The sequence below is a fragment of the Aquarana catesbeiana genome, linkage group LG02 (genome assembly GCF_042186555.1).
Source record: "Aquarana catesbeiana isolate 2022-GZ linkage group LG02, ASM4218655v1, whole genome shotgun sequence".
Classification (NCBI taxonomy): Eukaryota; Metazoa; Chordata; class Amphibia; order Anura; family Ranidae; genus Aquarana; species Aquarana catesbeiana.
In genome coordinates, this window is record NC_133325.1 from 287,640,074 (window position 1) to 287,667,180 (window position 27,107).

General features: G+C 42.1%; 1 protein-coding gene across 5 annotated transcripts in view; it reads left to right on the plus strand.

Moving 5' to 3' along the window:
• The window catches only part of MYO16 (myosin XVI), a 669,347-nt gene that overhangs the window by 443,392 nt on the left and 198,848 nt on the right, over positions 1-27,107 (plus strand). For all 5 annotated transcript variants that reach the window (XM_073614485.1, XM_073614486.1, XM_073614487.1 and 2 more), the window contains exons 18-20: positions 9,609-9,726; positions 16,464-16,535; positions 18,962-19,103. In XM_073614485.1, the coding sequence (XP_073470586.1) occupies positions 9,609-9,726; positions 16,464-16,535; positions 18,962-19,103 (332 nt within the window). The remainder of the gene's footprint in view (positions 1-9,608; positions 9,727-16,463; positions 16,536-18,961; positions 19,104-27,107) is intronic.

Consider the following 27,107-nt stretch of genomic DNA (forward strand, 5'->3'; position numbering starts at 1 on the left):
CATATTTTTGGTAAAAAAAATCGCAATAAGCGTATATTGATTGGTTTGCGCAAAAGTTATAACATCTACAAAATACGGGATAGATTTATGGCATTTTTTTTTTAAATATTTTTTTATTTTTTTAGCGGCGATTGCGATTTTTTTTGGTGACTGCGACATTATGGCGGACACATCGGACACTTTTGACACATTTTTGGGACCAATCACATTTATACAGCGATCAATGCTATAAAATTGCATTGATTACTGTGTAAATGTGACAGGCAGTGAAGGGGTTAACCACTAGGGGGCGGGGAGGGGTTAAGAATGTTTCCTAGGGAATGATTCTAACTGAAGGGGGAGGGGACGCACTAGGGGAGGAGACCGATCAGTGTTCCTCCGTTCTGGGAACACAGATCGCTCTCCTCAGAGCTGACAGGCTGTGGATCTGTGTGTTTACACACACAGATCCACATGCCGGCCCGGTTAACGGGCAATCGCGGGTGCCCGGCGGACATCGCGGCCGCCGGGCACACGCACCGGGTCCCGAGGAACGCGGCGCGCGCGCTCCCGGCGGCGCGCGCGCGCCCCCTAGACGGCCGGGAATCCCAGGACGTCATATGACGTCCACCCAGGATGGGAGATCCCATCTGTGGACATCATATGACTATGGGCGGGTAGGGAAGTGGTTAAGTAAAGAAAAAAAAATTTATTGGGAACATCTAGTAAGGTTTATTTTTCTTAAACAGTTCAACAAACCTGCATCTTTTGCCTGAAAAAAGCAGTACTTCCTGGCATGTGACCAGTCATTTCTCTGCCTAAAACTTCATAGTAGTTAATCTGCTGTGTAAGACTATTTAAGATACTGCTGCATCCTAAAGCTAGTCTCATGGGATTTGGGGTGAGAATTGGTGATGGTAATGCTCAGGTGCTCACTGTTCTCCTTGCTGGAGAGGGATCAGAAACTAAGGATCTGCAATGCAAGCACCTCCTTGGTTGTGCATTATTCATTCTGTGGATCTGTGTTTTCTCCTACTGATTCTTGAATATAGAAGGATGGAACCACCCTATTACACACCGGGTTCCTGGCAAAGAATTTAGGTAATTACCACAGAAAACTTTCCTTACAGGAATGATTAGAGCACTTCATCACCACCTTCATCAACACTCAAATAGAAAGATTTGGTAGCCTAGTCTGCCACAAGAACATGGAGGCAATTGGACTATCACGGTACAGTAAAAACAATACATTATTGAATAATATAACAGAGATATAAAAATACAAAAGATTTATTGATGCCAAAAAACAAATCATCATTTACAGATAAAAACATGGTAGCGGTACAAATATGTCACCAGTGAAAGTTTTGACCCCCAAAGAGCAGAATCACAGTAGGACAATAGATCACAGATGTCTTTTTCCTCGACTAGTTTCGCAGACAATAGCCGCTTCATTGGGAGGATATCTATGATGGGATCAAAGAGATAATGTAATAATCGAAAGGCAAAAAAAATAAAAAAGTAAAAGCTTGTGATGCAGCATCATAATTAAAAAGGATATTGAGAAGGATAAGAGGGGGGAAAAAAGAGCAGGGCTGCTTACCCTGTGAGGTACATGGAGGTGGGGAAGTGAAAAGGGTGGTGCATGGTGTGGGTGAGTATGAGACAGAGGGGGGAAAAAGGGGGAAAATAAGAGGGAAAAGAAAAGCAAGAGCAAGTGGAAAAGAAGTAAAGGAGGAAAAAGAAAGGTAAGAAAGGGGAGACAAACAGACTCCAAGAGGGAGAGGTAAAACAAAAAAGGTGAGAAAGAGGGGAGAGAGAACAGAGAAAAGAAAAGGGGAAGAGGAGGAAAGAAAAGGCAGAAAAGAGAAAGTAAAAACAGAAAGAAAGGGGAGTGAAAAACGATGTAATGGAAATGAATAGGGGAAGCAGCATATACCTGATAATGATGTAAAAAATGTATATATGGGGGGGTCCTGGGAGGGGCAAACCCACTGAGAAGGGTAATGCCAGTATGTAGCCACATAAAACATAGGCAAAAGGTGGAGGCATAGTAGGACTAGCCACCCATGTCAGAGTCACCTATAAGAAAAAAAGGGGGTATCATAGTTAAACAAACAAGTGTCAGTGTCTAAGGGTAGGAGACACCACAGCATGGCTATGGTAAAATGGTGTGGTTAAAATAGCTTACTGAAGGCTGACTTGAGGCAAGAAAAAGCGGGTAACCGATTCCAGAATGTCAGTATACAGGCTGTGGCCTGTTATTTGTAGTTTCCAACCCTGCGACATAGGAACACACGCCGGCGGACGCAGGCCTGTGACGACACAGGGTCAGAGCTCCCGCAAAGCGCCCTTGCAAGGCAGTCGCGCACGCATGCCCCCCAGCTCAATGGCGGAGGGCCAGAGCTCCCGCACAGCGCGCGCGCATGTGCACTAGCTCCATGACTCAAGGGACAAGGTCCCTGCCAGGGCCAGCGCAAGAGGAAGGGGCGGCCCCAAGGACGGGACTGACCCCTCCACCAGGGAGCCCATCAAGCCGCCGCGGATGGACACGGGTGGGGCGTCTCATGTCAGCGCCTGTCATGGGGCCGGAGGGGGGGAAAAGCTCAATATAAAAAAAGGGAAGTAATTGGCAATAAAGAATCAATGAAAAGTAATTAAAGGGAAGTAAAATTGAATTGTAACACAAAAATAAATATAACCACTTAAGGACTAGCCTCGTTTTGGACTTTAGGTGTTTACATGTTTAAAACAGTTTTTTTTGCTAGAAAATAACTTAAAACCCCCAAACATTATATATTGTTTTTTTTCTAACACCCTAGAGAATAAAATGGCGGTCATTGCAATACTTTTTTTTGCACCGTATTTGCTCAGCGGTCTTCTAAGCGCACTTTTTTTGGAAAAAATTCACTTTTTTGAATAAAAAAATAAGACAACAGTAAAGTTAGCCCAATTTTTTTATATTGTGAAATATAATGTTATGCCAAGTAAATTGATACCCAACATGTCACGCTTCAAAATTGCGCCCACTCGTGGAATGGCGTCAAACCTTTACCCTTAAAAATCTCCATAGGCGACGTTTAAAAAATTCTACAGGTTGCATGTTTTGCGTTACAGAGGAGGTATAAAGCTAGAATTTTTGCTCTTGCTCTACCAGTTGCGGCGATACCTCACATGTGTGGTTTGACCACCGTTTTCATATGCGGCGCTACTCACGTATGCGTTCACTTCTGCGCGCAAGCTCGTCGGGACAGGGCGCTTTAAAAAATTTAATTATTTTTTCACTGTTTTTTTTTTTTTTTTAAATTTGGATCACTTTTATTCCTATTACAAGGAATGTAAACATCCCTTGTAATAGAAAAAAGTGACAGGTCCTCTTAAATATGAGATCTGGGGTCAAAAAGTCCTCAGATCTCATATTTACACTAAAATGCCAAAAAAAAGTTGTTTAAAAAAATGACAAAAAAAATGCCTTTAAGACATATGGGCGGAGCTGACGTTATGACATCGCTCCCGCCATACTATGGTATGGAGACGGGTGGGTGCCATCTTAGCCTCACTCATCTCCATACCGAGGAACTAACAGGTCCCGATCTCCTCCGTTGCTACCGACGGCTCCGGTAAGCCGCGGAGGGCACAGGAGAGCGGCGGGAGGGGGGTGGCATATCTCACGCCACCGATAACGGTGAGCTCGCATCAAATTCGCCGTGGAGATCACCATTATCAGAAACATGACTGGCTCCTGTAAAGATGGATACCTCGGTTGTGGCAGCAGCTGCTGCCATTACCGAGATATCCCTCTTCAAAGTGCCTAAGTATATGTACAGGAGCCGGTCGGTAAGTGGATAATTAATGATTGGTGAATAGGAAAAATATCCTATGAAGCCAATGCAGCCTAAGACACAACAGAGGCCCAGGATAACAAGGGGCCAAAGACTAGAAACCATGATGGGGTACATCATGATAAAAAATTAGGTGGGTAGCCTGTAATAAGGTAAAAAAAGTTGGTCTGGCCCAACCAATGGACGTCTGAGGTGCATGGTTGCATGAAGGCTAATGGTTACAACTTGTAAAGTAATAGACTACGAGTAGTTATAGTAACATAGTTTGCCAACCTCGCAAAGAAAATATGGTCAATGGGGGTTTTTGGATTGCTGGAGGGTGGGATGAAATGGGAGCGACGAGGTGGAGGGAAGGCCAGGAACAGCCATATCCACTTTAAACGCACACCAAAATCCCACTCGACAGCAATGGTGCGCCAGGTGTGTTATCCACCTAATGAATATAGAAAATAAATAAGGCCTCTGAGGTGAGTAATAAAGTAGGGATTGATAGGGATTTGTACCATTATCTAGAAGTATTTGAATAGAAAGATTTGGTAGCCTAGTCCCCAATTAGGCTGCCACAAGAACATGGAGGCAATTGGACTATCACGGTACAATAAAAACAATACATTATTGAATAATATAACAGAGATATAAAAATACAAAAGATTTATTGATGCCAAAAAACAAATCATCATTACAGAAAAAAACATGGTAGCGGTACAAATATGTCACCAGTGAAAGGATTGACTACCATCAACACTCACTATGCTGAAGCAATGGAACAACATCTGTCCAGGGCATATAGATAGCATACAGAAAATATGGATAAATCAAAAGATAACACAGCTGTGCATTTTTAATTGAAACATTTTTGAGCGTTTTGCTTTTGAAAAGATACTTTAGTTCAGATGTAATGGATGGACTTTGTAGTTTTTTACAACAGGTGCAATATATGCTGCTTTTTATGAGTTATTTAACTGTTTCTTTTTTGTTATGTGATAATCGTATAAAGCATCCAATTGTCAACTATTTAGAAATATTGCCAAAATAATAACACCAGTTTATGTACTTATGTGTGGTATATTTTTACTGCAGCACCAAACGATTTATATCTCTTTGTTCCGTACACATATCACATTATAATCTCATTAAGAGAAAGCTGAATCGTATAACAATTCCATTCTGAAAACATTCAGAATGCATCTGACAAATAGATTAATAGGAGCAACACATTCTTTAAATATTCAGAGAGGGATGTAGTGTATAATTTATTTCTTAATGTGAGTGAATCCACAGCCCACTTTGAAGCTGGTGAAAGCTTGAGAATTCATTCCATGCTGACAGATTTTTTGTTAAATAATTTAATAATGTATTAATAATAATATTTTTCTATTACTTAAAGGCAAATCAACTCAAGAGAATGCAGTATACTAAGTTCTGTTAACATTTGTGATATATATTTCTTGAGTAATAGTGTTTTTATGCTGGCTCAACTTTTGATCATTTTTTGCATAACCCTCATGTATTCTTTCTAATATTATATCTTTCAATATTACACTAAGCGGATATATAAAAGTACAATCTCTTAAATAATGATTGAAAACTAAATCAAACTAACTGGTGAATCTACGCATTGTGCTTATTTTTGATTCTCCTAAACACAAAAGTGTCCAATCTAATCAACTTCAAATCACTATTCCTGTATTCCTAAATCCAATAAATCTCTGCAGGTCAGGGGAATCAAAAAGTGATGAACTGGCAATCCTACTGCTTTAATTTCTCTAGCCTTAAAGTGGATATAAACCCTCACATATACCCAGTGAAGTGAACAGCCTCAGACGATACACAGGGATGAAACAAATCTCCTTACATAAGTTTTACATGCATACCTGCTGTCTTCAGCTTGCTATATTCTTTAGAAAGTGCACATTGTGAGAAATTTTCTCTTCCTGTTCAGCACTGGGAGTGTAGTCTTGGCATACACTGTGTGACAGCTGATTGGAGGAAAGGCACACACCCTCATTCCATATAGGCAGGGGAAGGAAGGAATGTGCAGAGCTGTGCTGTGAATAGACCCGCTCTCTGCTAATCTATTTATAGCACCCACCCCAACACAAATTTCAGGCTGGTTTTATCTCAGTTAGGAGAACTTGTCAGAAGTTATCATGCTGATAACAGAAGAATGGAGCAAGAGAAAGACACAGCACCTAGGGCTTTGGAGAGAGGTAAGAAAACATTGCAGATATATGTGCTTAGGTCAAATTTCATGAATCCAGTTTATATCCACTTTAAAGTCTAAAACTGGGCAAATTTAAACAAAATAGTCTCCCACCATGGGTTTAAGACCCAAAGTAGCTTTGGCTACAATACTCACATGCTCTCTGTAGCTGTCCCCTGCAGTAATTATTTTCTGCTACTAGATGTATTCTGGGTTATATGACATTCAGTGCCATTGAACTTGGAAGACTGTGAGGGCAGGGCATAATGGGGGCATCACCATGGCATCCTAAACTCACATACAATGATGTAGAGAGCAACACTGACATCATTATTGGAGCACCATTCTTTGCATGCCAAATGACCAGCCTCAGGACTTTCAAAAAAGAGAAGTATAAAATATAACTGGGTATACACCGGTGGGGGGCAGATGGGCACCGGGGATAGTAGGGAGAATAATCCTTAAAGATAATATGACATTTTGCCCCTTCATGACATGCCAGTTAGGATACAGAGAGGTGGAAGATAACAGGAAAGGTGGTGGATATCTGTATATTTACAGTACTTGCAAGAAAACTTGTCAATTTGGGAACTAATGCATTAGATCAGTGAGGCTGGGATCAGGAGGAACATAGCATAAAACGTAATATTCTTTAACCAAAATCAAGGGTTAAGAGCCAGAGGTTTTAGTCAGCTAGAGCATAGTTGTCAACATTGTAAAAAACATTTTAGGGACACTTTTTTGGCTGTAGGCAGAGTCTTATTATAACTAGGGGGTGGGGCATGCGTTTATAGGTGTGGCATGGGGGAGTAATAATGGGCGTGGTTTATGCAAAATAGTGGGCGTGTCTTAAATGGGCATGGCTCAAAGGGGTGTGGTTAGAGTCTGAGATGAATAAGGATGGAGAGGGATGGAGGGACAGCAGCCCCAGATCCTACACAACAATAGAAAAATGTGTATTCCAGAAAGTTTAACAATCAGCAGATAAAGATACTCCCAACACCTGGTGTTAGCACTTCAATCATCCCGGCACCATGGTTGTTATGGTGTCAGGATGATTGAAGTGCATTATTTCTATTATTACATTGTAATATAAAATGAAATAATTCAACTCACCATAATGCCGAATCAGTGGGATCCCTGAGCGTGCCACCTGCCACCAGCCGTCAGTCCTTACATCAGGTGCCCCCAGCAGAGTCCCCCTTGCATCAGGTGTCCCAGCAGAGTCTGTCCTTGCATCAGGTGCCCCCAGCAGAGCCCCCCTTACATCAGATGTCCCCAGCGGAGCCCCCCTTTACATCAGATGTCCCCAGCAGGGCCTCCCTTACATCAGATGTCCCCAGTGGAGCCCCCCTTACATCAGATGTCCCCAGCAGAGCCCCCTTACATCAGATGTCCCCAGCGGAGCCCCCTTACATCAGGTGTCCCCAGCGGATCCCCCACTTACATCAGGTGTCTCCAGAGGAGCCCACCTTACATCAGATGTCCCCAGCGGAGCCCCCCTTACATCAGGTGTCCCCAGCGGAGCCCCCTTACATCAGGTGTCCCCAGCGGAGCCCCCCTTACATCAGGTGTCCCCAGCAGAGCCCCCCTTACATCAGGTGTCCCCAGCAGAGCCCCCTTACATCAGATGTCCCCAGCGGAGCCCCCCTTACATCAGGTGTCCCCAGCGGAGCCCCCTTAAATCAGGTGTCACCAGCAGAGCCTCTCCTTACGTCAGATATCCCCAGCGGAGCCCCACATTACATCAGGTGTCCCCAGCGGTGCCCCCTTACATCAGGTGTTCCCAGCAGTGCCCATCTTACATCAGATGTCCCCAGCGGTGCCCCCTTACATCAGGTGTCCCCAGTGGAGCCCCCCTTACATCAGGTATCCCCAGCGGAGCCCCCCTTACATCAGGTTTCACCAGCGAAGCCCCCTTTACATCAGGTGTCACCAGAAGAGCCCCCCCTTACATCAGGTGTCCCCAGTGGAGCCCCCCCTTACATCAGATGTCCCCAGCGGTACCCCCCTTACATCAGGTGTCCCCAGCGGTGCCCCCCTTACATTAGGTGTCCCCAGCAGAGCCCCCCTTACATCAGGTGTTACCAGCAGAGCCCCCCCTACATCAGGTGTCCCTAGCGGAGCCCCCCTTACATCAGGTGTCACCAGCAGAGCCCCCCTTACATCAGATGTCCCCAGCGGTGCCCCCTTACATTAGGTGTCCCCAGCGGAGCCCCCCTTACATCAGGTGTCCCCAGTGGAGCCCCCCTTACATCAGGTGTCCCCAACAGAGCCCCCCTTACATAAGGTTTCCTAGTAGGTCTCTGCCGGCCACGTGGTTATAGAATCCCTGCCCCTTTCCATAACAGGTCGGAGCAAAGCGGGGTGGGGGGTAGGACCTCTAGCGGCAGCAGCGGGAAATCGTTTCTTGGGACATTTCCCGGAAACAATAAAATCGGGAAAATAGTCAAAATCCTGAAAATGTCCCGGGAAATTCGGGACAGTTGGTAAGTATGCTAGAGCTGAACATGTTAATTATGCTTCAGTTACTGAATGAACAGGAAGACGCTCAGCACAGAGCACTTCCCATTCATTCAGTGTTCAATGCAGCTGAGGCTACAGAGAAAGGCGTGTGTGTTTGAGCATTGGGGTGCACACCCTAATGCAATAGGCTGCGCACACCTATGATTTGGACTCATCTAGAAAAAATAGTGAATAAAATAATGTACTGTCTTCACAAATAATCATTATCCAGCTTCCTTTAACAAATGAGCCCAGCACTCTTCATCGTTTTTTCCAGCATTGGCATTCACTGCATCTCTCTGCATTCAGTCACATAACATCACATAACTGCCAATATCGGAAAACATCAGAGATTACAGGTCTGAACATGCAACAGATAGCTTTATAATGCCCATCAGCTGTCACTAAATGCAGATCCCATTTAAATGGGGGAGTATATCCTTTCATGGCCACCAACTCAACATATATTATTTATACTGGCAAAAGGGGCTAATTCTCTCCTACACACCAGTATGGTGGAAAAGCAAGGGCTAAACAGGTAAGAAACACAAAGCAGAGCAGTTTGGGATTATTCTTCTATGATGATCTGAAAGGAGGTTTACTGGATCGTGTTAGACACTAGAATTTCTAGAGGGATGCATTGTGAATAGGTGGTAACCCACTACCATGAATAAGCTCCTTCCCTTTTTTTCTCCCCCCATCCCTATCAGATCTATATAAGGTTTTTTGGTAGCTTAATTTTTTGTAGCACGTTTTTATTTATTGGCTAGTGAATTGAGGTCATTTTGAATAATGAGTGCTGCATAAATAGGTTTTTCCCTTATCTCTACAATTAAGCCCTATCTGATTGAAATGCATTAGTGTGAGCGGGGTCTAGGGGAATCTTTTGTGATCTTATCCAGAACAGTAAAGCTTTGTTATTACTGGTGTCATCAGAATGCGGCCACTTTTTCTGTTCACTGCACATCCATTCAGCTGACATTAGCCTCACTGATGCGAACCCAAAACAATGAGCGAGTAAAAGATCATCCAATGTATGATGATAAATTATATATACATATATATCTGTTTTTGTTTAGGAAGTGGAGAATATATTCATGATTCTGTCAGCTATTCTGCACATTGGGGATATCCGATTTACAGCACTAACGGATGCAGAAACAGCCTTTGTGTCTGACCTGCAGCTTCTAGAACAAGGTCAGTAAGTGATGTAATGCATGATATTGTCCACTAGATGGTGGTCATATTATACTGATCTCAGCCAGAATATACTGTATGTTTTTCTTTTTTTATATAGTTGTATTTTTATTATTAGTTTAAAAGGAAAAAGAAAAACAGATATACAGCAGCGTATATAACATACATCACAAAATCAGGGCATGAGAACAAATAGCCATAAAACATTATCAGAACATTTCAAACTTTGAAAGTAATGATATTAAAACTTAATAAAGGCAGAAGTACACAGTATAGGGCATATATATTAGAATGTCATCTTATAATAGGGGGACCTACAGGAGAGCATAATAAAGAAAAGCAAAAATGATCCAGAACAATACAGTAGACTCCAGTAATGGGATCAATCTATGTGATCCCCATAGTCAGATTGATCCCAGGGCACCCAAATATTGTTAAACTGAGAAACCGTGTCATGAACAGTGGCTGTAAGGTATTTCAACCTTCTGATCTCCGCTACAAGTTGAAAAATTGTAATTGGGAAGGAGAAGTTGACAGCCAACACAACGCCCTTTTAGCAGCTAGAAGGATAAATGAGATCAGATGTTTAATTGGTTTAGAAACACCTGGAAAAGGAAGCCCTAGTAAATAATGTATAGGCTCTAAGGGGAGTGATAAGCCTGTCACACACTAAAATGTTTGCATTATCTCTAACCAGAATGCCCGAAGAAGAGAACAAGTCCAAAAAATATGAACGTGCGAGCCTGTCTCCATCCCACACCTCCAACACTTAGCTGAAAGGGTAGGATCTATATGAACGATAAGCTCTGGGGTCCTGTACCAAAACATTAGGATCTTCACAGCTGTCTCTCTCTGCACCACACATTTGAAGGATTTAAAAGTTTATTAACAGATTTTTGCCCATATTTGCAATGGAATAGGACACCCCAATAGTACGTTCCATTTATGCATGTATAAATGGGTGTCATCTAGTACATTGGTGGAGTCATGTAGTATATGATATATGGAGGAAATTAAATGTAGCTGGTGTGGACCCTCAGCACATAAGTGTTCAAAAGGGGTAGGTACATCTAGGGTGAGAGACGGGGACAGTGAAAAAAATGTTTGACCTGTAGGCAAAAGTAGAATAAGTTTTGAGGGATAGAGAACTTTTCCTGCAGTGTCGCAAAAGTATGTAGTTTGAGAGTGACCGGATGTACCAGATTTTGTAATTGGAGGAGAGGGGTCTGCATTCATGGCAACAGGTGTTCAAAGGACAAACTATCTGGTAGGACTGGATTTAACAATATATTAGATAGAGGAGGACATGGTGAGGAGAGAGAGTACTTCAGTACACATTTACATCATATGGACACGGTGAACAGCATTGGTGCCAGACACATGTGCTTTAATACGGGGTCAGTTAGTAAAAAACGAGACCAAACCAAGGAACATGGGTGTACTGGATAGAGAGCACCTCGCTCAATCTCTGACCACCGATTTGGAGCCACCTGACAGTACCAGGAAATGACAGCCCGGAGGTGAGAGGCATAAGAATACTTATTGCCATCAGGGGCTCCCAGTTTTTAGAGAGAAGACCACCAAGCTGGCAATACGATGTGTCTTGTTATTCCATATGAAATTCAAAAAACCTCTGTGAAGAGCTTTAAGCTGACTAAAAGGTATAGCAACCAGTAAAGTTTCAAAGAGATATAGCAAATGTGGCAACACGGACATTTTTAGGACATTCATTTTACCTAACATGGTGATAGGGTAAGTAGCCCATTAGTGGAGACATCGATAGATGTCCTGAAACAAGGGCGGATAGTTAGCTGTGTAACTGCTAGAGTATGAGGAAGTGAGCTGAATACCTAGGGAAGGGAGTGAGATGATAGGATTTGTCAGTGTCAAAAGAATGTCATCAGCAAAGAGGGCTAACTTGTACTCCCGCTGTCTCATCAATACCTCCTTAATTCCTTAATGTCAGGGTGACTTCAGATTGCTTCTGCCAAAGGCTCCAGGCAGAGGATAAAAAGGAGGAGGGACAGGCATCCCTGTCTGGTAACGTTTGACACGGGAAAACAAGGAGACAAAAAGGAGGCCATCTGTACCTGTGCAGATGTTTGAGAGTACAAAGCCTGTAAAGCTTTAAGGAACGGACCCTTGGACCCAAATCGTGTAAGCGTAGAAAACATGTAGGGCCAGCTTAATCGATCAAATGCCTTTTGGGCATCTAAATTTAACATAAGCACCGGGCGAGGGGATTTGTTTAATAGGTCAATCAGATCTATAGTGTGCCTTGTGTTATCCCCAGCATGTCTGGGGGGCACAAAACCCACTTGATCCTTATTAACCAGTTTGGGTATAAATTGGGATAGCCTAGATGACAGGATTTTAGTCAATATCTTATTAGTCAGAATTAAATAGGTCTGTAGCTGTCAGGTATAGAGGGGTCCTTACCAGGTTTTGGTATAACTGAGATATAAGAGTGAGTAAACTGGGAATGTGGGGTATCTCCGTGGAATAATGTACCAAATACCTCCAACATATGGGGCATTAAAGTGGGCAAAAAAGTTTTATAGTAGAGGTATGTGAGACTGTCCGGGCCTGGGGACTTTTGAAGAGTGAGCTCTTTGACTGTTTTCGCTAGTTCCTCAGCTGAAAAAACTCACACAGATCCCTGGTTAGTCTTTCTTTGATGACTGGGGAGTTAACAAGGTGGTCGTTAAGCCACTAGTGACAAGTCTTAGAGGTAGAGTGTTGTCGAGAAAGATCTAAGGAGATAGGGGCGTGGTCTGACCACGTAATGGGTGAGATATTAGAATCTGCTGTATGAGGGAGTAGTGGTGCTGATATGAAAAAATGGTCTAGTCTAGAATACATTTTATGGGCCATAGAGTAAAAGCTGTATTGTCTATATGTTGGATGTTTAATTCTCCAGGCATCAAACAAGCAGTGAGACCTGATATATTTTCGAAAGGAGGTGGCTTGGGATACCACCCTCTGTGATAGAGTGTCCCCATAAAGTGTGTGCCTGTCTCTACTATGGGACATAACCAGGTTAAAATCCCCCCCTATTATCATAAAGGGCTGGGAATAAAGCTGTACAAGAAGAAAGAGCTCATCCAGAAAACCAATTTGCCCAGAGTTGGGTGCATATACATTTACCAATGTGAACGAGGATGACAAGTATTCACAAACCAGGATGACAAACCTCTTGTGGGAGTCGATTTATTTATCCTTGACCCTGATAGGGCAAGATTTTTTAATAAGTACAGCTACACCTGTCTTACCAGAAGCGTCAGATGCCACATAAGAAGTAGGGAAGTATTTTGATGCAAGTTTCATCGAACCCCCAGATCGAAAGTCAGTCTCCTGGATTATGACAATATCAGCACCAGACATTCCAAAGTCTTGAGGACAAGCCATCGTTTCTGAATGGAGTTCAGGCCCTTAACATTATGAGAAATGAGTTTCAACGCCATAACATTTTAACAGTGTATCTGCTTGTTGAGATAATGAACCTAGAAACCTGTAGTTCTCTAAACTGACATAGTGCCCAATACTGGAACATGAATATATATTTTACAAACTGCCCTAGGAACAAAAATATAAAAAAAAAAAAAAAAAAAAAAAAAACAGTGAGGAGACCCAGGAGGGGTCTGAATAAAGAAAAAAGAGAAAAAAGGGAAACCACGGTCATTACGCCTGAGAAGCAAGTGCAACCCAAAAGTCCTAGCCTGAAGTCTTGAATGGTTTGGGGCCACACTGCGCCTCCCATCAGATGGAAATGTGGGGAGAAAGGATCCACCTGCTCTCCAGCAGGTATGTAGCATAAAAAAAAAATAGCAAAAGAAAAAAATTGAATACAAAAGAAAGTAAACAAACTATACCCCTTGGGTATGTGCAGGGATATCTCCGATTCTTCAGAGAACTTTTTTACCTAATGTCCAGATCACAAACAGATAAAAAAAAACGTCACAAAGGGTAAGGCATGCCTGCCTATAACTTGAAGCCATCTGCAACTATCATCATCTCAAGGAGGACGCCTGGATGTTTGAGAGCGTTGAGGTGTAGAGAAGGATTTCCTCTGTTTGCTTTTAACATGGGTCCAGATTCGGTTAGGTGTAGTGGGAGCTGGACGACCAGACGGAGCAGCAGGTGGGAGCAGAAAATCTTCCGGTAGAGGAGGTAGTCCCAAGCTTTTTATGAATGCTTCTCCTTCATACAAGGCGGTGTTGAGAACCATCGCGGGGGACAATCAGGCGAAACGGAAAGCCCCAGAAATATGGGATGCAATGGTTTTACAAGTGGGATGTGTTTGGACAGAGATTTCTCAGTTTAGCATGAGTAATAGGAGAGAGATCGTTGTATATCTGGATTTTTGCCCGCTTATACTCAGTTGATGATTTATTGCATGTAGCGAGGGTCAGGGTCTCCTTGCTGTCATAGAAATGGAAGCGGACTATAACATCTCTAGGCCTAGCTCCAGAGGGCAGTTTGGGGCCCAGGAATCTATGGGCCTGATCCAGTCTCCAATCAATATCAGCAATTTTTGGGGCCAGTGTATTAAAAAGGCCCAGCAGGTAGGAGCGCAAGGTATTATCACCCACATTCTCTGGTATGCAATGAAAATGCAGATTTTGACATCCCTCCCTATTCTCCAGGTCCTGTTATAGTTGGAGCTGGGACACAGAGTGTTTCAATGAAGAGGATTCTTCCTCCAGTCCCTGGACATATTGGACGAGATTACCAATTTAGTCTCTAAAGCACTGGCTTATTCCCCTATTTGGGCAATTTCCCCCCTGTAATTCCTGTGATAGTTTACCCACCTCTGCAGCAACGTTGCGTGTTAATTGATGGAGAAGAGCCTGGAGTTTCTCGTCCAGTAATTTGGGGGTTATAATAGCCTGAGTAGCTTGGGGGGACATTGCAGGGGTGTCTTGGGTGAGGGATGCGCCATTGTCTGCATCGTTGGTCCCCAGCCATAATGGCGAATGGGTCCATGGGTGTAGGCAAGGCTGGGGATTGCGGCCTAGTGAGGTATCTGTCGATTGTGGTTTGATAGCGTGGGTCCAGCAGCGGCCTGTATTAGTGTTTTTGCTGGCCAATCTTACCCATGGAGTGCTGCAAGTATACAGGGAGTGTTTGTGCTTACCCCCGTGGTGAATGGAGTAGGTTAGAAGCGGTGTGGGGGCCCGGAGAGCAGATGGGATCCAGAGCTCAGCCTCTACACATCCGCCAAGAGCGAAAGCGGCGCATGCGCCCCTCTGTATATTTTTCTGCTTCACCATAACACATACTGTATTTTATTGTTCAAATGTATTTTGTGTTCAGAACATGTATTTCAATTGTGGTATTTGATTTATTATTTATTGTTTTATCATTGGACACTAAACCTCCACTATTAAAGCTTTTTTTATTACCCAAACTCCTTTACAAAGCTCTTATTTCAATTATTTCAATTATAACTATTTCTAGTATTTGCACTGCTGTTATACGCCATCCTGGTGCCAATCATGGGATATTTCGGTGTTGAAAATCCACATATTTTTTTACAATGCTGTAGAAGAGTACTTTCTACCTGTTTTCCGGACTTGGTTAATAAGACACTGTCACTTGGTCCAAAAGCAGACAATTTTAAATGACCTATCTATTAAAACACGGTTTTATCAAATTATTTACACCAAGGATGTTTGGGGGAATCAGAACTTAAAGGTTAAAAATGATTTAGTGCCTGTGCTCAGACTTTAACAGGTTTCTGGCACCAATTTATTTTCCAGATTAAATTGCTAAATATTACCTGTACATCTTTTATAAAAGAACCTGCAGCTCTCACTTAGGTCTATATTGAAGGTAGTTAGTTCCCATGTCCTCAGGGTGATTACTACACTATCATCTGACTCTTTTAATTGATTTTAGATATTAAACCCCACAACAAAAAGAAAAAAATAATTAAGCTTACCAATTCCTAAATGTGGTGTTTGCAATACGTTTTTCTCTTTTTTTTGGCTTTTTCTGTTAATTTCACCTGGTGATCCAGCCAGTAAGTTTGTTATTTTCAGCTGAACTGAAAAAATGTCAGTTAGACGGCTGAGACAAACCATTTACCCCTGGCACGGGAGCTTACAATCATCAGCTTTTATTCATTTATGTAAAATCATTATCCCACAAGGAGAAAGAAAATGTTGTTGTAAATGTGCAGTCACCACATTTAGGAATTGGTAAACTGCAATATATTACATTTTTGATTTTGGGTTTAGTACTGCTTTAAGGGTCGTTCACACCATTGAGGTAGCACACTTAAACGTAACATTTACTATTGTGCTTTTAATGTGCTTTGTGTTAGGCAGATCATTTATTTTGAATGGCTTGTGAAAGCGCCGCAACACACTGAAACCTAAATTGCAACTTTTTTTCATTCACATTGGTGTGTTGTGTAAAGTGTGTAGGGTACTATTTGAAAACAAATGGCACTGCAACGCATCACACGTTTTTTTTTAATGAGTTTCTGCATGTGGAAAATTGATAATTTCACAGTGCCACATATTGCATTTGAATATTTCTAGTGCAAATGGGGCATTGAAATGTCTTACAATGTGGTTGTGTAAATGTATGTCTTGGCACTATAGTACACATACAGTACTATATATCAATGTCAGTAGATATGTGATGCATGTATACAAAAGTGTGTGATATTGTTACAACTAGGCAGAACAAAAATTAGGTAATTGTGTTTTTATCCTTTTTCATTTCAGTTGCAGGAATGCTGCAGTTATTACCAGATGAGCTATCTACTGCCTTAACAACAGATGTGCAATACTTTAAAGGTAAGTAGCCAGTAGTAGTTATCTTGGAATCTATGTATGTATAATAACTGAAGTGTGGTTGTTCTGGGTTACTTTGCATGATGAATCCAGCCTCTTAGGTGTAAATGAAAATCATATGCATTATCAACAGCATATGCGTGTGTGTGTGTATATATATATATATATATATATATATATATATTGTACATAAATATCTGCAAAGTGTGAATTTCTGGTATACAGCTATAGGATGGATTTCCTGCTATACGTACAGTGGAACCTCAGATTGCGAGTAACACGGTTAATGAGCATTTTTGCAATATGAGCTATTATGCAAAACAAGCAGGATTCAAACCTCTGTGCTGTGCAGTACTGCATTTGGCCAGAGGTGGGGGGCACCGGTGAAACTCGGAGCCGTTCGGAGCCACTCAGAAACACTCGAAAATACTCAGAAATACTCAGTTCCCGAGTGTTTCCGAGCCTTTCTGAGAGTTTCCAAGTGCATCCGAATGGTCTCCAAGTATTTCCGAGTTTCTCCGGATCCCCCACCTCTGGCCACATGCGATATTGCATGCAATAGAAGTCAATGTGGAACAAATCATCTTCGTTTCCATTGACATCTATGGGGAAATTCGCTTTGATATGCGAGTGCTTTGGATTACATACATTCTCCTGGAACAGATTATGCTCGTAATCCAAGGTTGCACTGTACCTGTTTTGACTAGCGGGTATTTGCTATTTATTAGGGAGATGCATTATCTTATGTAGATCTGTTAGTAATTTACAGGAAACATGTTGATTAAGGCCCTTTTCACACAAAGGATCCGATCAGGTTCACATGTCAATTTTTTAGGCAAACCTGATCAGACGGTTCCTTCACTCCTATGGAGCGGTGGGTGTAAAGGACTTAAGTTAATTTACACTCGTCTACCTCCATTCCGATCCGGTCCTCTAAAAGAACAAAAAGTGGAAGGGGATCTACCCACCTTCTATATAGGTGGATCAGATTGGAGGGTAGTTAAGTGTAAATGGACAGAGGAATCCATTTACTCCTGGCTGCCCATAGAGTAGAGCAGGGTCTGTCTGTGTCCACTCTGTAGAAACTGAACAGCCACAGACCTGTCATCCACCTGCTCTGCCCCAATCAGCAGGGGATCACTGGACAGATCTCCTGCTGATTAAAAAAGAGTTCACCCTGTGTGAAAGGGACCTAAAAGTTGAGATTCAGTAGTGATTTACATGTTATAGAGCTTACACCCTACCTCAGACATACTACCTACATTGTAATACATAAGTAAAAACAGAAACAGAGGCTAAGGAAACTCAACAGTAAACATACGGTAGCCTAGTAACTGTTAAAGTGTATCTAAAGCAAACATTTTTTTTAACATTTTACCCTTGTAAGTTTAGTGATTCACTTCCTCTATTTGTCATGGTGATCACTGTAACTGGGACTGCATGTAGTCACCAGATCAAGAAAACCAAGAAAGTATTCTAATAGGGGACACTTGTTCCATGGACGATTGTTTGTTAAAGCCTCCCCAATAAAAAAATTTAAAGTCAGCAGCTACACATTCTGTAGCTACTGACTTTCAGTAATAGGACACTTACCTGTCCTGGAATCCAGCGATGTGGGCACCCCAGCTGATGTTTCCATTGGCTCTCAGGTGCTACCACCTCCTTAGCCGTTAAGGGAAACCAGCAGTGCAGCCTTGCGGCTGCACAGCTGGTTCCCTACTGTGCATGTGCGAAGCGCGCTACACTCTCTTACTGGCCCGGCGGTGGGGGAAGGAAGAGGGAGGAGGGAGGGAGGAGGAGGGGGCTGGACTTCTGACGTACCTCGCCATGGCAAGATCTGACAGAAATGGGGACTTCAAAACCTGTCAAAAACAGGTGCCCACTCCCCCCTCTCCCCGAAAGGTGCCAAATATGGCACAGGAGGGGGGAGGGAGACAGATAAGCGGAGCTTCCACTTTTGGGTGGACCTCAGATTTAAGGGTTTTTTTGTGTCTACAGGACAGGAAGTGGAGGGAAATCTCATCAATAGGGCAATGTTGGTAGAGAAAAAAATAAGACAGAGATTTTAAGTAATCAATTAAAATTCTAAAATATATATATTTTCACTGTATATATAATTTAATTGTAATACATGTAAATACTGTATATTTGTATCTGTATAATATTGTTTTGCTACCATAGAAAAAAATTAAGCTACAATAAAAGGAATTAAAATGTATTGGTGTGTGGACTCAAATGATTTTGGAGTATCAATTGGTAGGAATGCCTAAAATGTTCCCTGTTTTAAATTTTGGTACTGATAATAGAGCATACATTGGCTATGAGACTGTATCAATAAAAAGGAGAAAATGAGTAGCACATGAATGTATATCTCAAATGATAGTAGTATGGCTATAACAATGAATTGTATTTCTTTGTCCAATATACAGGAGATATGATTACACGTAGACATTCTATGGAAACTGCAGAATTCTATCGGGACCTACTTGCAAAATCATTGTATTGTCGTCTGTTTAGCTATTTAGTAAATAATGCCAATTTCTACCTCCAAAATCAAAGTGATCAAAGCAGGTAAGAAAAATAAAGGTTTTAGCAGGATCACATATAGCATTTGATTTGCCCAGCCCATAATACTATGAATGCAAACATATCATGTGACAGCTGAGCATGCCAATTATGACTTTGTCCATTAAATTATTCTAAGTAAAAAGGTGATGTTGCCCTGTCGTGGACCTCTGGCTATCAAGATGTCTGCAAGTATCCTCCAATCTCAGCAGACAGTCTGGGAAGCACAACTTGGAATTCAGAAAGACATTTATCCAAGCAGAAGTATTATGTCAATGTATTGTTTTAGATAAAGGTGTCTGCTAAGCATACGTACATTAAATGCATTGTAATAGGACATGCATGTAAGTCAATGTGCATGTCTTTGGAAAAAATAACAAAGAAAAGCATACACAGCGATTGGAACATTACTAAACAACTTTCTGACATTTTCCTTCAATAGACAGCTTTGCTAGTACCATATACACGCAATAAATGCAAGTTTGAAAGACTTTTAATATATATCATTTCATGCTTTTCAGTATTGTAGTAAAAGCCTGGCTATGTCTAAAAGAGTCAAATGATGGGTGGTGGATTTTACTAATCCTTTTGTTTCTTATACTTAAAGTGAACCTGTGATCTATGCACCAAAACATGCACACTAAAGTTTTAAAGTATTTAAAGATTCTGTACAAGCAGTAAAAGCCATTTAAAACAAGCCCTAATTTATCTCTGCACCTATAAGCATTGTGTAGAAATTAATTGTTAAAGGAGTTGTAAAGTCAAAAGTTTATTTTTTTTTATCTTAATGCATTTTATGCATTAGGATAAAAAGCCTTCTGTGTGCAGCAGCTCCCCAGCACCCTCTAATACTTACGTGAGCCCCATCTCTGTCCAGTGATGTCCACGAGTGTCGTCTGAGGCTTTGCCTCCTGATTGGCTGAGACACAGCAGATGTCAATCAAAGTAAATCAGCCAATCAGAAGAGAGAGGGTGGGGTGGGGTCGGGCCACAGCTCAGTGTCTGTATGGAAACAGGGAGCTGTGGCTCGGCTCGGGTGCCCCATAGTAAGCTGCTTGCTGTGGGGGCAGTCAACAGAAGGGGGAGGCCAGGAGCACCAAAGAGGGACCTGAGAAGAGAAGGATTTTGGCTGCTCTGTGCAAATCCAACAACTGCAATAGAGCAGGTAAGTATAACATGTTTGTTATTTTTAGTGAAAAAAAAACAAGACTTTACAAACACTTTAAAGTTCACAACACGTGCAGTATGTTTTGAGAACAGATCTTAGCAATCTGCCAAAATGTTAGAAACAAACTTAAACCCAACTTCAGAGTCTTTCAGTCTCTGTTTATGGGTAGATGGGCAGAGTCATTCAAAGTATTCTTTTTTGCCTCTTTTAGCCATTGTTTTTGGCCTTTGCGCCAGAAGTGAGGATGTGTAAATACCATCTGTTATAAGAAGACAATGCTGCGTCACACAGCACTTTAGAGTTGGGATTTTGTGTTCCTATTGTACTGCCTCACCATGACAATAGTGGTTGTACTGTTCTCCTGGACTCACAAATCTTAAATAGCTGTATACAAGTTGATAATACTGTCTCTTTTAAATTGATATCTGTGCTAAACACTATGCTGTGCTAGCGGTTCTAGATATTCATTTGGCTTAAAGAGGCAAAAAGATATGATTTGTATGACTTAGCTCTTTTTTGTGCCCTTTGCTAGAAGTGAGGGTCTGTATATATCTTCTGATTGTATCATTTAAGTTGAATGCTTAAAAGGGAAGTATAACCAAAGCTTTTTGGCCATACTTCTTTTGTGGGTCACAGAAGTACACTTACTTTGGCTCTCCTGTGACCCAGGGTCAGCAAAAAGCATACTATTGCCTATTAGAGAACTTGACAAAGCCACCCCAGGCTCTGCAAGGATCCTGACAATATTGTCGGGTCCACCCAGGTGCCTAATTGGCAACTTGCTCAGCCTCTCAGGTCACCGCTGAGAGCTGGAGCCAGCTGCTCCTACCCCTGTCCAGCCTGACACTCCCATGAGCGCTAGTGGAGCAGAAAAGAGAGCTTTGACTGATGTAGAACTGAGCAATCAGTGGTCATGTGATTGATCAGTTCTCAGTGTTAGAGCCGATAGAACAGAATCACACCAATGCTGCAGCATGAAGGTGAGTATGTGTGTGTGTGTGTGTGTGTGTGTGTGTGTGTGTGTTGTTTTGTTCTTTTTTGTTTTTTCAAATCCCACACTTCTCCTTTATTTAAACTATTGTAGTGCAACATGATTAATATTGTATCTTATAGGATCATTGTTGAATTGCTAAAAGATGTAAATATCACATAGATGAACTGGCATATTTGCGGTGTCATGACACACAGGCAAATATATCATTATGTGGGCCAGTGAACATAGTAGATATCACTGAATACTGAAAGTTCACTTGGTAAACAAAAAGACATTTAGATAACTGTAAATATGCAGGATGTTCCTTTTTATTGGAGCATATGATGCAATTACACTCAAATATAGAGCAAAAAGAATAATTCCTTGTACAGTACATAAAAGCCTAGTCAAGTGGTATCATAGTTCTCCATCTGTAAGTCATAAACCGTAGAGAAAACAACAAACCACATCCCAATGGGGATATAGAAACAAATACATAAAATAGAGAAAATGTCCCAATTAGACCTCATACAGTATAAGGTTACAAGGTACCCAAGACAGAAAATGAAAGGGTACATTAACTCACTAAAAGTCATATCACAGTCAGCTACGAAAAGTACAAGCACTTTAATAAGATGACCAAGATTCCCATTTGCATTCAAAGATATGCATGGTATCATGATGGTAGGGTGAATTCTTTCCATAAGGTTTATGGTATCCATTCTTTGTAACACTTGGGACCAGACAACAGTAGGGGAGCGCCAATTCCAGGCTATAGCCCAGTGAATAGCACTAAATGAAGTATGAGATAACCTTTGGCATGGCAGTGTTACATCTGGTAGCATTAAAAAGAATAAGCAATGTGAGTTGAGCTACCTTAGTGGAAGCCCTTTGTCAAAGTGGCCTAAGCTCCTTACAGCTCCAAAATATGTGAAAATGCGTTCTCCTATCTGGACAGCCCTTAAAGCAGGCCGTCGGCACCAATGGGAAGAACTTATGTAAACTAGCTGGAGTATAGTACCATCTGGTATGACGTTTAACCACTTCAATACCAGGCACTTTCACCCCTTCCTGCCCAAGCTAATTTTCAGCTTTCAACGCTGTCATTATTTAAATGACAACTGTGCGGTCATGCTACACTGTACCCAAACAAAATTTTTATCATTTTGTTCCCCTAAATAGAGCTTTCTTTTGGTGGTATTTGATCACCTCTGCGGTTTTTATTTTTTGATAAACAAAAAAAAAGACCAAAAATTATGAAAAAAAAAAAGTTTTTCCTTGTTTCTGTTATAAAATTTTGTAAATAAGTAAGTTTTCTCCTTCACTGATGGGCATTGATGAGGTTGCACTGATGGCCACTGATAAGGCGGCACCGATGAGGTGGCACCAATGAGGTGGCACTAATGGCCACTGACAGGCACTGATAGGCGGCACTGATGGGCATTGATAGGTGGCACTGGTGGGCACTGATGGGCACTGAAATGCTACACTGATGGGTTCTTCTGGGTGGCACTGATAGATGACACTGATGGGCACTGATGGGCACTAATAGGCAGCACTGATGGGTGGCACTGATAGATGGCACTGATAAGCATCACTGATGGCACTGGCAGGCATTGCTTATGGCCACTGATTGGCATCTGCCTAGGCACTGATTGGCATCTGCCCGGGCAATGATTGGCATATCCCTGGTGGTCCAGTGTGGCCTACCTGGTGGGTGTCCTTTGTGGACATCCCTGGTGGTCCTGGTGGCATCCCGGGTGGTCCTGGGCAGGCATCTACAGGGGGGATGCACTGATAAACAATAAGCACAGACCCCCCCTGTCAGTAGAGCCGCCATTCGGCTCTCCTCTACTCGCGTCTGTCAGATGTGAGTGAGGAAAAGCTGATAAACGGCTCTTCCTGTTTACACTGTGATCAACCGTGATTGGACACGGCTGATCAGGTGGTAAAGAGACTCTGACAGAGGCTCTTTACCGAGATCGGTGCTGTGGTGTGTCAGACTGACACACTACACCACTGATCGCTGCGCTGTGCCACCCCCTGGGCGCATGATAAATATATAAATTTAACTCAAACTATCTCTCTGTCCACACCAACAACACTATACACGGCCGCTGTGTAAGCAGCCTTATATAGTGTGGGGCATGGACTTAGTCCCCCTGAGCCATGATTGGCCAAAGGCACCCTGGCTTTCTCAGCAGAGCATGCTGTGATTGGCCAAAGCTTGCAGGTCAGGTGCATGCTTTGGCCAATGATCATACAGCAATGCACTGCGATCTCACAGTGCATTATGGAGTGCTCAGCGGCGCTCAAATTTCCCGCGAATGCCCCATAAAGTTCGCTGTTCTACGAAGCGGAAAATATGAAAGTCTAATGGGACATAGTGGCTTAGTGGTTAACACTTTTGCCTTACAGTATGAATCTCTGTCAGGACAGTATATGCAGTTTTCTTGTTCTCCCTGTGCTTGCCTTGGCTTCCCACCTTCCTCCAAAGACATGCTGGTAGGTTAATTGGCTCCTTTCCAAATTGGCCCTAGCATGTGTATGCACCAGACATCGGGATCATAGACTGTAAGCTGCTTGAGGCAGGGACTGATGTCAATATACAATTTATAAAGTGTTGCATACATTGCCAGCACTATCTAAATACCTGTAAAAAATAAATGTTAGGAATGCCTACTTTTATATAATAAAATATATGAATTATCTGTGCTCCTTTTACATTACCGCTTTTCTATTTGAACATACTTTAAGGAACTTCATAGGAAGCTAGTGTTTTAAAAATCATGATTTCAGGCTGCTGTAATCAAATCCATCTGGTATCAGAAACAACATTTAATTATTCTTTTACTAAGAAAGGTAATTTTTTTTCTTTAAATATGTCTAATAGCAAGTACCCTTTGCAAAGCAAGATTCGGCAGAACTGTTTTATATTAAGCAATGTACAATTCAGGCCTAGGTTTCCTTTAACTGATATAGTACATTAACTTGGTTTTACCTGCAAAAACAGTGCAGTATCCTTAAGTGAACCCTGCAGCAAGGAATACAGCCAGGAGAAACGCACTACTCTACAGCAGTACCAGTCATGAGGGAATCCTCTCCAGGCTGGCAGGCTTCTCTGTATCCTTACTAGGGAATATTACTGTAAGTCATGGATGCTCGACACTTAGCTGCCAAAAAATAGAGCTTAGACATCAACTGTCATTTACTGTAAAATTACAGTGCAGCATTGTCTCGTTTGATCAAAATTTTCAAAGCACAAACAGAAGTAAATATTTTTCAAAAGATGGGTAATAAACATTGGCTTATTGCATCATGCATTCTGGAAAAACAAAATCCACTGAAAACAGAAAGTATAAAATCAACTCAGGGATATACTGTATGTATCATTTTATTAATAGGTCATACCTCTCCAAAGCATCTAAAGTTTAGGTTAAAAAAAATCCCTGCAGCTCTAGTCACATCACTTACTTGTAGTAAAGTATGTTCCATGATGCAGGCAGCTGGATCCTGCAGAAATCTTCACTGTGAGGGTGTCTGTCCTCTTCCTTTCTCTGAATATTTGGCACTACAGTGGTTAACAGTTTTGGGTAGTCAGGCAGAACATCACTGCAAATGGTCCAATGGAGTCCAACCTTCACCTTCCTCCTCCTCCACTGAAAAAAAAAGTTATTTCATTGATTGCACTGCTTATAACACGATTTGTGAATGAGGGAATCATGTGACTGATCAGATTCTCCCTCATAGATCAAGTTACAGGTAATATAATCAATGAAAGAGCTTTACACAATCGAGAAGGATGAAGGGGGAGGGTACCGTTGGACCGTCTGTACTGCCTGAAGACCCTAAGCTGTAAACCATTGCAGCGCTCAAAGTTCAGAGACAGGAAGAGGACGGAGCACCACTGCAGTGAAGGTTTCTTCAGGATCCAACTCTCTGCACAATGTGGGACATACTTCATTACAGGTAAGTGATGTGACTAAAGTTATAGAATTTTGTTTAACTAAAACTCAGCTTTAAGAATGTACAGTACTGTGCAAAAGTCTTAGGCAGGTGTGAAAATAATGTAAATTAAGAATGCTTTCAGAAATAGAGGTGTTAATAGTTTATTTTTTACCAATTAACAAAATGGAAAGTAAATGAAAAGAAGAGAAGTCCAAATCAAACCAATATTTGGTGTGACCACCCTTTGCCTTCAAAGCAGTATCAGTTCATCAATTCTTCTAGGTACACTTGCACACAGTAATTTAAGGAACTCGGCAGGTAGGTTCACACCTGCCTAAGACTTTTGCACATGTATATGTACATGTATATTTATGCATTCCCCCCAAATATTACCTTGTATTAATGTTTGTCTCTTAAGAGGCAAGTTACATTTTAAAGCAGAACTCTAGCCAAAAATAAAAGATAAATAGAAATAGTCTATTGAAAGATGAAAATAACAAAATCACCATTTGAAGTAACATCCGTCTTCGTTCCAGAGATTCCCCCCAGAGCACTAGATCCCCCCGCCCATAAGCCCGTTGTTCGAGTCGAACGTAAGTTCAACTCAAACATCAGGTTTTCGCCCTTTTGCCAAATTTAGAACAATATGAAATTCAAGCGTCAACGGGCCATAATGAATGGCAAAATCGTCAATGCACTGCGGGATCGCAGTGCATTGAGGGCTGCTGATAGGCAAAAGCATGCACCTGACCTGCATGCTTTGGCCAATCACAGAGCGCTCTGCTATGAGAGCCATGATTAGCCAAAGGCAGCGTGCCTTTGGCCAAGCATGGCTCAGGGGTCTGAGTCCACGCCCCACACTATGTAAGGCTGCTTACATAGCGGCTATACATAGTTTTATGAATAAGAGCAGCAAAATGACATTTCTAAAGGAAAAAATGTCATGTAAAACTGCTTGCGGCTGTAATGTATTGCCGGATCCCAGCAATATAGATAAAATCATTGAAAAAAATGGCATAGGTTCCCCCCAGTCCATTACAAGGCCCTTTGGGTCTGGTATGGATATTAAGGGGAACCCTGCGCCAAAATTTAAAAAAAAAGGGCGTGGGGTCCCCCCTAAAACCCATTCCAGGCCCTTCAGGTCTGGTATGGATTTTAAGGGGTACCCCACGCAAAAATTTTAAAAAAATGGTGTGGGTCCCCCCTAAATCCATACCAGACCCTTCAGGTCTGGTATGGATTTTAAGGGGAACCCGTGCCAAAATGTAAAAAAAAATGGTATGGGGGTCCCCCCAAAATCCATACCAGACCCTTATCCTAGCGCGCAACCTGGCAGGCCACAGGAAAAGGGGGAGGGAGAGAGCACCCCCCTTCTACCAGGCCACATGCCCTCAACATGGGGAGGGTGTTTTGGGGTCCCCCAAAACACCTTGTCCACATGTTGATGGGGACAAGGGCCTCTTCCCCACAACCCTTGCCCGGTGGTTGTGGTGGTCTGCGGGTGGGGGGCTTATCGAAAACTGGAAGGCCCCTTTAAAAAGGGGACCCCCAGATTCCGGCCCCTCCATGTGAATGGGTTTTGGGGTACATTGTACCCCTACACATTCACCAAAAAGAGTGTCAAAAAAGTCAAAATGACAGTAGACAGTTTTGGACAATTCCTTTATTAACCACTTCAGCCCCGGACCATTTGGCTGGCCAAAGACCAGAGCACTTTTTGCGATTCGGTACTGCGCCGCTTTAACTGACAATTGCGCAGTCGTGTGACGTGGCTCCCAAACAAAATCAATGTCCTTTTTTCCCCACAAATAGAGCTTTCTTTTGGTGGTATTTGATCACCTCTGCGGTTTTTATTTTTTGCGCTATAAATAAAAAATGCTACAATTTTGAAAAAAAATCATTTTTTTTACTTTTTGCTATA